We start from the raw sequence: 15000 nt of genomic DNA on the forward strand, positions 1-15000 counted from the left end.
ATCTGGATGACAGATCGGCAGGAAAAGAAGAGAAAGACATTGTGGCTGTAGTCTAACAAATTACCAGCCTTTACCTCTGAGTAGGTAAAACACTTAGATGTTTTTCATCCGCCTTTAGAAACATTAAATTAAAACCCCTACTTTACTCCGATCCAACTCGCCCGGAAAATATCTATGAACCCCTGCAGAATGTTCAGTACACCATGGTGCGGTAAGAACACTTTTTAAGACGCTATTATGAATCTATTTTGATATGTTTTTCCGTAACTTTGGACGATTTGGACATATATATATCGATAGCGCAATATTAATCTACAGCTACGCTTACAATTATTTTGTCAAAATAGTCCTCCGCTAATTTCCACTAACATACATTTTGAGTAGCCATTTCCTCAACCTACAAGCCATGAAGGGAAAACCTGTATAAGTAATTTGACTGAGAAGGCACATATTCAGCAGGAGAAGGAAACGGTAATAATCACATTATTATTATTACTATTATCAATTGTAATATTAGTATAATGGTTAGTATTATTATGGGTAATTGATATGCATGAGTGCCATTTCCCCTTGACTGACGTGCCAGCAGCCTATCCCACCATGCTGTTCTGTGCCGTTGTTTGGTCTAAATGTAACTGATACAATGAATAATCGTTTCAATAATATTTCAGGCTTTATGGTAAACCCTCATAGCACCCAGAATACCATGCCCCCCCCCCACACACCCACCCGTCCCCATCGTCTTTTGTTTTAATTCTCCTCTCTGTGGGACTCTGCACCATTTACTCCCCCTCCTGGCTCACACCCATCACCCCACCCCTTCTCCCCCACCTCCCCGTTCCAGCTGCAGGGTGTGTGTAGCGTTATACCCAGCCTATGTCATCTTGTGCTACCTACAGTATCTGTCAGACAGCCTGTCATTGTCTCATCTCTCTATCTCTATCTCTACCCCCCTCCTGCGCTCTCTCGCTCTCTCTCCCTCTTTCTCCCAATCTCTCTATCTCTCACTCTCTCTCTCTCTCTCTCTCTCTCTCTCTCTCTCTCTCTCTCTCTCTCTCTCTCTCTCTCTCTCTCTCTCTCTCTCTCTCTCTCTCTCTCTCTCTCTCTCCGCAGCTCGTAATTGGATATGAGTCGGGGATCTTGGTCATGTGGGATCTGAAATCAAAGAAGGCCGACTACCGCTACACCTACGACGAGGTAGGCAAGCTCTTCTCCTCTCCCCTTACCCCTCTTTCCCCCCATCCACTGATCTGAGGTAGAACGTCTATAACTGTGCTTCAAATACTCCCATCACACCTGTGTGTGTGTGTGTTTGCGGTGTGTGCGTGCATGCGCTGATATGAGTGTGAATTGTGACGTATGTCGTTATTGTTTCAGCGATGAGGAAAACACAAAACAACATGGCCAACTTCAATTGACAATCACTGATACGGAAAGTGGCCAGGACATTTGCCTACCACTTCCAACGCAACCAACACCACCACCAATTCCTACCACATGTCGTCGTCCCCCCCCCCCGTCTCCCCCCACCCCCCCCCGCTGCCCCAAAACTGTTAACTCCCGCCCCCGCGTATTGAGCTTGGCACTTTATCACCTGAAAAAAGGTTAACTTCATTTTCTCAAAGGTTATTCTGTTTTCCTCACAGGCTCATGAGTCATGTGGCATTATTAACTCTCACTGAGGCCGCTTGACTAAAAATAAAGGCAGACAGTTGTATGAAGACGGAGAAAAAATACAATGGGAGTCCTGGGGGGTGGAGGGGGAGGGTGCAGGGGACACTCAATGGGATAGAGCGGAGGTCTTTATGAGGCTGTTCAGACACAGACTGCCCACACGCGTGGTGTTTACATGATTGCGGACGTGTAATTCAGCGGGCACCGTGTGAAAAGCCTCCCGGGATTACGCTCACATTAGTGCTCACGGTGCGGGCATGGACACACAGACACGCACAAGGTCACACACACAGTCACGCACACACGGACACACACATATGTATATTCCCCCACACACACACACGCACGCACACATGCACACGCACACACACACAAATGAAGACACACACGCACGCTCATACACACGTGCTCATACACACACACACATGCTCAAACGTAATACTCACATTCACAATCACACACATACGAAAGAGGCAAGATTATCTGAATCCTGTGGATTTCAGTCCCCTCTCTCTGTCTCTCTCTCTCTCTGCTTTCTGCTCCCCTACTCCAGTGGTACCTCCCCTACTCCAGTGGTACCTCCCTTACTCCAGTGGTACCTCCCCTACTCCAGTGGTACCTCCCCTACTCCAGTGGTACCTCCCTTACTCCAGTGGTACCTCCCCTACTCCAGTGGTACCTCCCCTACTCCAGTGGTGCCTCCCCTACTCCAGTGGTACCTCCCCTACTCCAGTGGTACCTCCCCTACTCCCCTACTCCAGTGGTACCTCCCCTACTCCACTGGTACCTCCCCTACTCCAGTGGTACCTCCCTTACTCCAGTGGTACCTCCCCTACTCCAGTGGTACCTCCCCTACTCCAGTGGTACCTCCCCTACTCCACTGGTACCTCCCCTACTCCACTGGTACCTCCCCTACTCCAGTGGTACCTCCCCTACTCCAGTGGTACCTCCCCTACTCAGTGTACCTCCGGAGAGGTGAGGAAGAGAGTCCAGAGAATCATTCCAGCCACAGTTGAACCCCAGAGTTGGCAGTCATCCTTTGTTATTAAGGTTATTTAAAGAAAAATCCAATAGCTACTCAGGCTTCACAATGCAAATAACAACTCAGCCCTTATGCTGAGCCCCGGAGCCAACAAGGAGGAAAGGAAAGTTTTAATGTGTCACTATTGAACTGCAGTTATGACTTGCAGGAGGGGGTCTTTGGTGTTGTATTGATATTTCCTACTGCCGTCATTGGCCAGAGGCACCCAGATAAAACAAAATAGAAAAAATGTTTTCCAGGCTACAACGTCCAGGAAAGAAATATTGGCTGAATAAATGTTTAAACACCGGTACGGTATATTGGTCCTGCATGCATTCCTCTCACTGGACTTGCCCGCAAGCTCGCTAAAATTTCTTCAAATTGTTGCCTGAAACGTTTAAAGGGGCCATTTTACACCGCAGAAAGCTGTGAAACTGCAATCATGGAAACTGGCTTCTGAGTGAACAGCATGTCTGTCCGTGGGTGTTCTCAGTTCCCAACGTTCCCACAGATAAGTTGATATCATGTCCGGTGCGCTCTGCTATGTCCAAGTAATGGTCCGTTCAAAGTGCCATCACAATATTTTGTGTTTCTGCTCCCTTTCTGTGGTCAGTTTAATGATATCCCTTTGAAAAGTATTATTTTCTTGCGCAAGTTTTTTTCAGGTTAAAGAGAGCTTAAAGGCAGAGCGCGTAACAGACATAATGTGAGCAGGACTGTTTCCTTTATGGCAAGAAGGCATGACCTGTGTTGTATGTCTAACCTAAAGACATGTGGCCTGTTAGGTTGGTACATCTGGTGGATGTGGCAGTGTCAGGTGTCAGGTCATATAGAGAGGGTTTGGTGTGGTTTGATTGTGATGAGGCTGTGTCCCGGACAAAGTAATATGAGTTGTTTTCTTCCAGATTATTCCAGATTATTATGTCAATGTTGTAACGGCCCTGTGGGTTCTGTTTTTTTTTTTTTATTGCTTCAGATTAACGGACCGCTTTCCTTTAAGGAAACCGTTTGCCAACCCTCTGCCCAACCTTGCCACAATGTTATTTATGAGCAGACCCCCTTGCCTGGGGGCAATCGATAGGGATGGAATGAGTGGTAGCACATCAGGAGTCCAAGAGTCGTCAGACAGGTGTACTGTTGGCTTCCTGCACCTATCCAAATGTCAACCACACGTATGTTGCCATTTGCCATTTCCCGAGAAGGTTCCATCACTATATGATGATGAAGCCAGACTTCAAGGGCGAAACACAAAGCAGTGTGTTACTGTAAAAGTGTCTCTCTTCTTTGTATCAGATGTGTCCCTCTGTGCTCCTCTCCTGTGTTCAGCGGTATAGGATTGTCTTCCCAGCACGTTATGTCACTCAGCCTGGCTCATGGCCTTTTGTCCTGCCGGTTGAATCACAGCCAGGGTGTGATTTATTTTTTTAGGATGTTCCAGTGTTATCTCGTGCCCATTTCTCATTGTTCATCAGGTCTTTCCCTCCCTTTCCCTCTCTCTCTATCGCTCTCTAACTCCTTTGACTTTGACACCTCTGTCTCTTGCTCGTTTAGTTTGTCATCCTTATTGGATTTGTGTGTTTTTTGATGCGATTCGCTGCGGGGTGTTTTGAGTTCAACTTCCCAGTGTCCGATTTCATTAGGCTCCAAGTTGTTTCTTACTTCTCGTGCAAACTTTTAACCTTGCTTCCTGTTTCTCGTACGGAATTGAAATTGCTCAGCATCTTTTTATTTGCCTTCCCTCAATGCTATTCTCTCTTCTGTGCTCTCATGTCTCTATGGCACTCTTTCTCGCTCGTTCAATTCGAATTTTGACTCTGATAGAGAAGCGGTATTGCCACTGAGTTCTCTGAGCCAGGGTTCATTCTAACCTTGCAGCGTACCTTGTAGCCTAATGTATTAGAGAACAATCGTAATATCCTAACCTCCCCAAATTCTTTATTTTGTGCGGCAACCTTTTTTGCTCAAGGCAATTCTTTGTAGTTTTTCCCTCAATCTTCCTTATTTTTTTCTATTTTTTTGACTGCATTCTACAGAAGTGTGAAATAATCACACTCCTCCCCTTCTCTCTCTCTCTCTCTCTCTCTCTCACACACACACACAAACCGACCCAACACACGCACACACACACACACCTGGGCGCACACACACGCGGGCAAAATCGCATCATTTATCACATTAAAGTGTAAGCCAGGTGACCTGGGACTCTTCCTCTTCCCTGATTGGAGATCATTCACATCAATCAACCGATGATGTGATTCTCTAAGATCGATGGGTGTCTCCTTTCTGTCCAATCAGAAGCTCCCTACCTGCTTCTTCACGCTCTGCTTCTTTTGTATCATCCTTAACTTGTGTCATTGTTTCATGTTTCTTCTTCTTTTTAACAATTAGCGAAAATATCCTGAAACACCACATAGGCAGTTATAGCCTTGGAGTTGGTTTTCTTTCATAACCAACTCTAACAACTGTCACTGACAAAGAAGTTCAGCCCTAGCTAGAATTGTGCTGTGTTCCTAAAAAGAAAAAAAATGGAAAGCGCTACTGACATTCCCTGCAAACCTTTGGTGTGTCTGTGTGTGTGTGTTAGTGTTTGTTTGTGTGTGTGTGTGTGTGTGTGTGTGTGTGTGTGTGTGTGTGTGTGTGTGTGTGTGTGTGTGTGTGTGTGTGTGTGTGTGTGTGTGTGTGTGTGTTTGTCTGTGTGTGTAAGTGTGAGTGTGTAAGTGTGTGTGTTTGTGTGTGTTGGTTAGTGTTTGAGTGTGTGAGTGTGTGTTAGTGTTTGAGTGTGTGTGTGTGTGTGTGTGTGTGTGTGTGTGTGTGTGTGTGTGTGTGTGTGTGTGTGTGTGTGTGTGTGTGTGTGTGTGTGTGTTAGTGTTTGAGCGTGTGTGCTTGTGTGTGGACTCTCCAAGTGAGGATGGAGAGTCATTGTGAACGTCTGTTTAATGTTTTTCTTGCAAATCTTTGCAGTCACTGTGCCGCAATGTGACATACTGCTGGCAGAAAGTACACTAATAGGGACTTGGTTTTCTGTGTGTCTGTGTGTATGTGTGTCTGGCTGTGATCCACTGAAATCCCCAGCAAAAAAAGTGTACATATAAATCCATTTATCGGCGCTCAGATAAAATGGCCAGACTGGGATATGATAATAAATCATAAAATTAGGCCTTGTTCTGTATTAATTTGTATTGTTTTATATGACGAGAGCCATGTGTTTCAATTACCCTGCTCAATTTCCAATTAGCCACTGCCAAATTGTTCCCCAATAAACTGTCACACTGAGTGAATGAGTTGCTCCATGCCTATGGCTGTGTCTTGTTATTCAAATCAGGCACTGGTTCGGGTTCGCCTTTATACAATAGTCCTACACTGGTCCACATAGGATGAATGAAATTAGAGCATAAGTCCACGCCCTTCAATGTTAGTGTGTGTGTGTGTGTGTGTGTGTGTGTGTGTGTGTGTGTGTGTGTGTGTGTGTGTGTGTGTGTGTGTGTGTGTGTGTGTGTGTGTGTGTGTGTGTGTGGTTAAGACTTGTATCCTAATGTCATAAGAAATGTATAGGCTAGTGGCTAGGCTAAAGTCGGTTCAATCGATTCAAGTGTCTTGTGAGTGTTATTAGAAGATAGTATGAAGCAAGGATGGTACGGCGAAACCATCCACTCGATGTTAACGCCCACTACCGTGTCTCAGGAAGGCCGATATTGTGGTGAGCGCGGGGGGGGGGGAGGGTCCTGAACGCCTGTGCTTGAGTATGTGAGTTAGGGAATGATGGAGGGATTGAGAAAGTCATGGACGACGCGACCACCAAGTATTTTTTAATTACCGGCTATGAAAAAGGCATCAATAAGTCTGTGCACCTCTCAGTGCAGAAATTGTGCCTGATGATGTATCTTTATTCTCATTGATTATTAGTAGCTCTTTCACTAACGGCCAGGTTTAAAATAGCAGCGAGGCTGTTAAGAGTAATGACTGAAGGGCAAGGGAGAAGAGTGGAGGATGAGGAGAGGAGGATATGGGCAACTGTAAAGATTTAATCAATGAGGCTTTTACATCACATTAACTACCTAACTAACAAACAGCCAGACACATAAAAAGGTTTTTTCGTGTCTTACTTACCTTCGTAAATAACATGGAAAGATTGATGCTTGGTCCATTGGTGGTTGTACATGGTCGTTGTACATCAAACTGTTGGAAACTCTATTTATTTCAACTAAAATGAGGATTTTGCAGCCGTCCTATTATGTTCTAGCATAACTCCTGTGGGGAGATGGCACAGAGCCTTGGGCCGGTGACAGCGATAGGCTGAGGATTTGGGTACGGGTTAGCCCTTATTCTAAGCTTCAGAAGAGAATTCTAATACGTGCATTTTTAAAGTGGCCAGTCTACACAGTGTTGATCCGAAACCTCTCCTGACACTTTGTTACTGTTTACTAGTCCTGGCCAATTCCTGTTTGCCATTAATAGCCAATTAAGCGCTTACAGAGCCCTGCTTTCAGGTACATGTTTGGTCAAAACAAACACGAAGCCAAAGAAACAGAGGCGGCCTGTTGACCCAGCTTTGGCTTGTCGGCCATCAGACTCTAGATTTGTAATCTAAACTCTGATTTGTGAGACTACACTGACTGTAATTCCCAGTGGCTCCTCGACCCCCTCCCAGTCCTAATCCGGATGAATCCTTTCAGAAACAGATTAAATGTAATCTATGCCGGCTCACACATGCAGCCAGTCCTACATGCAAATACAGCGAATGCTGTTATGCTAAACAGCCGTATATTCAGTCATTTGTCTCATAACTGCCATCTGCTCACAGCAGCATGACCGAGTTTACCGGCAAAAAAAAGAGAAGAAACTTCCTAAAAAGCATATGAACCTTTATTTACATTTTCCTTTTTACGTTGACTTGGACATGCTTGTGTGCCCCACAAGTGCATCTGGTGGCACGGCGGCGGTGGCTGCACATGCTACACACTCACTCACTGCTCTTCTCCCCCCGGTCTCCTAGGCGATCCACTCGGTTGCCTGGCACCACGAGGGCAAGCAGTTCATCTGCAGTCACTCAGACGGAACTCTGACCATATGGAACGTCCGGGGTCAGGGGAAGCCCATCCAGACCATCACACCGCACGGTAACACGCGCGCACGCATACACACACACACACACACACACACACACACACACACACACACACACACACACACACACACACACACACACACACACACACACACACACACACACACACACACACACACACACACACACACACAAATACACTTACACAAACACATAAATACAAACACACTTAAACATACACACACACTCACACACATGCATACATACGTATACAGACACTAGCAAACATAAACACACTCTGATGTTCACACACACTGATGCACAAATTGACACGCACAGACAGATAAACACACGCATGAATACGCCCACTCACACACACATAAACACACAAACAAACACACACAGACTCCAAAACACACACACACACACTGACACACCCACACGCACTCACACTTTGACACACATCAGAGCCCACACACACACATGCACTCGCACACCAGAAGGTGGAATCATGGCAGACCGGACAGTTTGGTAAACATTGGGCAAACGGTTGGCGCAACACTTGGCCAGACTCCTGCGAGAAATCCCTACGTCAAGACACTTGGGCGTCCATTTTCTGGGCGGGCTGAGCACAGGCCAAAACAAACCCCAAAACACAGATGAAAGACCTCCGTTCTTTTTACAATGAGTAGGTCCATATACACAGAATATATTTGGGTTCCAATCCTGCAGCAAGGTCTGCCCATTTGAAGATACATGTTAATCCACACACACACACACACACACACACACACACACACACACACACACACACACACACACACACACACACACACACACACACACACACACACACACACACACACACACACACACACAATCCCCTGGTTTCACAATGCAAGGACATGAAGGAGAGGAAGAATGAAAGTAATAAGAAGAGAAACTAAAGGGAGAGAGAGAGAGAACACAAGACAGGAAAGGAATTAGAGAAGAGATCAAAAAACAGAAACACATTTCACTTTTGTCTCTGGTTTTGTGTACGTTGACAAAAGGAAAAATCGGTTTATTTTTTTAATTAGTTGTCGCATACATAATGCTGCATACATAATGACTGTTACTGTTATGAAATAAGCAATTATGCAAATTCTGAGGTTTAAGTGAAGTTTACAGGTCTCTTGGTTAATTGTTCTTCAGATGTTAGTGTGTTATTAAGGCGAAGCCTTAGTAAACAACGGTAATAAAAAAAACATGGAAGAGGAAAGGTGGAGAGGGTGGAGGAAGAGGAGGAGGAGGAGGCAGAGGAGGGTTGAGAGAGAGTGAACCGCATGGCAAACTAAAGTTCAAAGTGTGTGTGATTTCTTCTTTTATGGTTCCAGGGAAACAGCCTAAGGACGGGAAGAAGCCAGAGCCCTGTAAGCCCATCCTCAAAGTGGAGTACAAGACCACCAGAGCTGGGTAGGCCCCCACACACACACACACACACACACACACACACACACACACACACACACACACACACACACACACACACACACACACACACACACACACACACACACACACACACACACACACACACACACACACACACACACACACACACACACACACACAAACCAGCTAACATGCAGAAACCCAGAAACCCAGACACACACGTCTATAAATACACATTGATGTATACACATGGCCGCAGTCGCACTCCCACACACATGCACACATACCCGCACACAAACACACATACACATATAAACACACATTGACGTAACCACACTCTCACAGCCACACACACACACACACTCACACACACACACACACACACACACACACACACACACACACACACACACACACACACACACACACACACACACACACACACACACACACACACACACACACAGTGTTCAGAGTTCAGTGTGTGTGTTTTTTGTTGTTTTTTGTTGTTTTTCTTTCCTATATAGGATTATAGTCATTCTGCCGGCCCTTTCTGAGACTCGAAGAACCAATCTCCCCGTTTAATGACTTCCCATACCCTTTTTTCGGTTCGCTTTCCCACCCCAAATTTATGTATATGGAGCATATCAAGTCTTAACGTTTGTGTTTGTGTGTGTATTTGTATGCGTATGTTTGTGTGTGTGTGTGTGTGTGTGTGTGTGTATGTGTGTCTCTATGCGTGTGTGTGTGTGTTTGTGTCTGTGTGTGTGTTTGGTGTGTGTGTGTGTACGTGTTTGCGTATGTGTGTGTGTTTGTGTCTATGTGTGTGTTTGGTGTGTGTGTGTTTGTGTCTGTGTGTGTGTTTGGTGTGTGTGTGTGTGTGTGTGTGTGTGTGTGCGGGTCGTTATGCATGTGTGCGTGTGTGTGTGTGCTGCCCCCTGCAGGGAGCCCTTCATGATCCTGTCCGGGGGTCTGTCCTACGACACGGTGGGCCGGCGGCCCTGTCTCACCGTGATGCACGGGAAGAGCACCGCCGTGCTGGAGATGGACTACCCCATCGTCGACTTCCTCACACTCTGTGAGACCCCCTACCCCAATGGTACGCCCCCGCCGCACCGAAAGGGTGTCTGTATTTGTGTGTGTGTGTGTGAGTGTGTACTTTGCAACACGTGAGGCATTATACTTTCATGCATAGCAGAATACATGACGATCAATGTTTAATTAAATATACACACATGCATGTACACACGCACGCACACACTTTTTGTTTGTTGTGATTGTCTTTTCAACTTTTTAATTATGTTTGTTTGTGTTGTCGGCCTTGTCTATGTGTCAATATGCTCCTGTAATAAATGGAATATTTCCCACAGGGCATATCCTATTCCAGGCTTCATTATGTAAAGAAATGAATACAAGCTTCTCATTTTATCTCACTGTGTACAACATCCTTCCTTATTGAATATAGCGTATGCCGTGTTTAATATAGACCACCAAATTCAAATGTCAAAGAGGGGAGCTTAATAAAATCCAATGTACTGTGGGACAGGAGAGTCTGGAGATATGTAAATGCCGATCAGATTGATTCAATGTCGTGCTCCAGGAAAAGGATTAGTGTGTACTGTATGTTTTGCAACATCAATGACCATCGCTAACCTTTAGCCCCCGGTTTCATCTGCTTATGTATACTGTGTGTGTGTGTGTGTGTGTGTGTGTGTGTGTGTGTGTGTGTGTGTGTGTGTGTGTGTGTGTGTGTGTGTGTGTGTGTGTGTGTGTGTGTGTGTGTTCAATGCACCTGAGCTTGTACCAAAGTCAGGAATGAGTTCACATATTTACAAAACCATTCTGGCATACAATGTGTGTGTGTGTGTGTGTGTGTGTGTGTGTGTGTGTGTGTGTGTGTGTGTGTGTGTGTGTGTGTGTGTGTGTGTGTGTGTGTGTGTGTGTGCCTGTGACCAGATTGACTGCAGCTATTCAGCCTCCCGCTGGGGACCTGCTTGACTTGTATCATTGGGGATGCTGGTCCCATGACACCTGCAGTATGCGGGACTAATGCCGCTTTTCCACTGCATGGTACCAGCTCGACACGACTCGACTCGACTCGACTCAGCTCGCCTTTTTTGCGTTTCCACCGCGATCTAGTACCTCAAGTGGCTGCTTTTTCTAGTACCGCCTCGCTCTAGGTTCCAAGCGGCTGAGCCGATGCTAAAAGGTGACGTCGGCAGACGGCCGGCCACTGATTGGCCAGAGAGTGTGACGAAGTCACGAGAGCGACATGGCAACCATGCTGGTAACGATAGAACAGCCATAGTAGCGCCGCAGCCAACATATTCCACTTCTTCAACATGCCAGCTAATAATACGAACACGAATACCATCGCATCGATGTTCTCCATTGTTGTTATGTGGGTTCTGTCCATGTGTGGGTTACGTAGGTGTTGTTTGCGTCGCGTACAAAAATACGTCACGGCCCTTTCGCGCAGACGACCCCGCCCACGTCCCGGAGGTACTATTTGCGGTGGAAAAGCACCCGCGCTGCTACCGTGTCGAGTCGTGTCGAGTCGTGTCGTGTCGAGTCGAGCTACATGTGCGGTGGAAAAGCAGCATAAGCTGAGGTTCAGGGAGGGGAGCATAGCCCAGCAAGATTTAAGAAGTCTGATCGCCAACCTCAAGGGATGGCCACGACTTCGTTAATCTGTGTGTGTGTGTGTGTGTGTGTGTGTGTGTGTGTGTGTGTGTGTGTGTGTGTGTGTGTGTGTGTGTGTGTGTGTGTGTGTGTGTTTGACGTTCAATCCGCTCTGGTTTCTGGTTTGAATCCAGAAATTCTATGGGTCGTTGTTAGGTTTGACTTGGTGTAGAACAGGAAGGTGAATTTATTATTATCAAATAATCGTTGGCTATGGAAACGATATCCCATTGTCCAGGTTTTCATTTATAATCGAATGAATGATTTAGCTCTTATATTTCAGGATCGAAGGGTTTATTATAACCAAATATAATCAGTCATAACTAAGATCAATAGTGCTGAGGATCTCGCAAAACAAAGACTTCACATCTGCTTCAGATATCTGGGATCTTTTTAGGTTTTCGTTTTTTCTAGTGGGAACGTAAAGTAGCAGCAGGTCAAATGGAATGAAGTTTAATCGGTTTTCCTTCTGATAAAGCTAGAGATGCTACATATATTATAAGCTTAGAGGCTTAGATACTGTCGCCAAGTTCACTAAGAAGTCACTAAAAAGTTCAACAGAATATATACAAGGCTATTTTGCCAAACGGTATGTGCAAGACTGCAAAAACGGGAAACGTGCTTGATATTCCTAAAACAAGGGAAAACTAAATTAAAAACTCAATCCCGATGGCGCTCGCATCTTATTGGATCAGCATGCATAACACAACCTACTTTCCAGATCGCAGAATAACACGTTTATACGTGCCCAAGTCCTAAGGTCCAAGGAATAATGCCTCTGAGGTTTGGAGATGTCAGCAGTTTTCTCTCTCCCTCTCTCTCTCTCTCTCTCTCTCTCTCTCTCTCTCTCTCTCTCTCTCTCCCTCCTCCTTCCTCCCACCCTCCCATTGCGCTTCACGTTCTTCTCTTCTTCTGTGCAGATTTTCAGGACCCCTACGCCGTAGTCGTGCTTCTGGAAAAGGATTTAGTGGTGATCGACCTTGCACAAAATGGGTGAGTCTAAACGCAGTCACTAATCACCTGAGGGCATGAACTTGTCGGCTGTATTTAACGTGAGAATGGTGCCTGGAATACAGAGTCGTGTAGACCACACGGGGGACGGTAACATTTGCCTCTCTGTGGTTGTTATGTCTGCAAAACAATGGTCATTTGAACTTTGGCCCATGATAACATCATGTCGGTTGTTGAAAGCCAAACAAAGTGGGGAGCCAAAAATGATTCTCATATTTACGAGCTTATTACTGTGGCTCCCTCATTCTCGTCCATCAAATTTTCAATCACTGTGTAACTAGCTACCAAATTACATTTTGTTGAGGTAAAATAGTAAGAGACGCAATACAGGGGCAGAATTGTTCAGTGGTTAAGATGTTGGATTTCCAGCTAAATGGCTCTGAACTCCAATCTCTGCAGTTGATATCCCTTCTACTGCAATGGGCATTCTAAGTGCCGTGCATCAGCAGGAATCCCATTTAAATAACAGTTGAGAGGAGAATCATCAACGCCTTTCCACCACCTGCTCCATCATTTCATGTATGATTCCATGACATGAACTCGTGTCAGTCTGCTGAATGACTGACAGCACAATCATTAGTAAACCGTAACAGCTTGTGAATACACTTTAAGACAGTCGCTCCTGCAGAACAAACGTATGTATGCGCCGTCTCAACCCATCCTCTCTGCTTCTCCAACCAACCCCCCCCCCCCCTCCCCCCAGTTACCCGATCTTTGAGAACCCCTACCCCCTGACCATCCACGAGTCCCCCGTCACCTGCTGTGAATACTTTGCCGACTGCCCCGTGGATCTCATTCCTGCACTTTATTCAGTCGGCTCGCGGCAGAAACGACAGGGCTACAGCAAAAAGGTACGTTCCTTCTCGGGATGCCTCGACATTCAACCAAAAACACACACGCGCACGCACACACAAACAACACACACACACACACACACACACACACACACACACACACACACACACACACACACACACACACACACACACACACACGGACACACACACACCGCATTCTGGGATGTTATAAAGTACCCTACTGATGATGCAACCGATTGGTGCTATTTTGAAGAAGAAAGTTCCCCTCAAACCCAAGAAACTTGCCTCTTTTTTTACACCATCCATTCCTACGCGACCCTGTATCTTGAAAAAACATGAGCATATTCTAAATCATTCATAAACCTTCTTAATTATTCATAAACATTCTTAATAAACATGCGTTAGCCAGGGGGGAAGGCTCAGTTTAAGCCTGGTCTTAAAGTGCAGGTGGGTGCGGGGTTGTGATCCAATCACAATTGAATAACTTAAGCTGCACGTGTTAGCACCCACACACACACACACGTATACAAACACACCAAACACCCCCACACACACACACACACACACACACATCAAACACATGCCAAGCACACACACACGCCAAACACACAAATACACATAGACCAAACATACACCAAACACAGACACACACGCACAAATCAAACACACACACACACACACGGCAAACACAGAAACACCCACACCAAACACACCCACACCAAACATACACACACACACACACACACAGACACACACACATCAAACACACACACACACTGCCCATCTCCTTCCCCTCCTTTGTCAACCCCCCCCCCTCCATTATGTATGCCTGTGTTCTTCCCCTGGTTCCCTTTGCCGGCGTTCTGCTGGAAATGTCACCGTGTGCTGTACAGCACAGACCTGGGCCGAGCTGTGGGGGAGAACGCTCACATAAAGATCACCGCTGAGTCATACTCACGACCTTTACGCGTGTCAGCGCACTCACCACGACCCCCCTCCACCGCCACACACACACACACACACACACACACACACACACACACACACACACACACACACACACACCCACACACACACACACACACACACACACACACACACACACACACACACACACACACACACACACAACTGCACCGATAAACATAAACAAACACACAAATGCATGCTAGACAAAGCCTTACTGAACTTTAATGAAGACCAAGATCATCATAAGTTGTGCAGAATCACAAATGCTGTCATTAAACTCATACTGTAGGCATGCAACCACACACACACACGCACACACACACACA

The 15000-nt window shown here is 46.0% G+C and overlaps 1 protein-coding gene across 1 annotated transcript in view; it reads left to right on the plus strand.

The window, feature by feature from the left end:
* Positions 1-15000, plus strand: part of LOC130374961 (syntaxin-binding protein 5-like) — a 67974-nt gene that overhangs the window by 34882 nt on the left and 18092 nt on the right. Inside the window, exons 6-11 of the mRNA XM_056581941.1 lie at positions 1114-1197; positions 7689-7812; positions 9137-9215; positions 10139-10293; positions 12797-12869; positions 13591-13738. Coding sequence (XP_056437916.1) covers positions 1114-1197; positions 7689-7812; positions 9137-9215; positions 10139-10293; positions 12797-12869; positions 13591-13738 — 663 coding nt within the window. The remainder of the gene's footprint in view (positions 1-1113; positions 1198-7688; positions 7813-9136; positions 9216-10138; positions 10294-12796; positions 12870-13590; positions 13739-15000) is intronic.

Source organism: Gadus chalcogrammus, chromosome 21 (genome assembly GCF_026213295.1).
Source record: "Gadus chalcogrammus isolate NIFS_2021 chromosome 21, NIFS_Gcha_1.0, whole genome shotgun sequence".
In the NCBI taxonomy this organism is placed as follows: Eukaryota; Metazoa; Chordata; class Actinopteri; order Gadiformes; family Gadidae; genus Gadus; species Gadus chalcogrammus.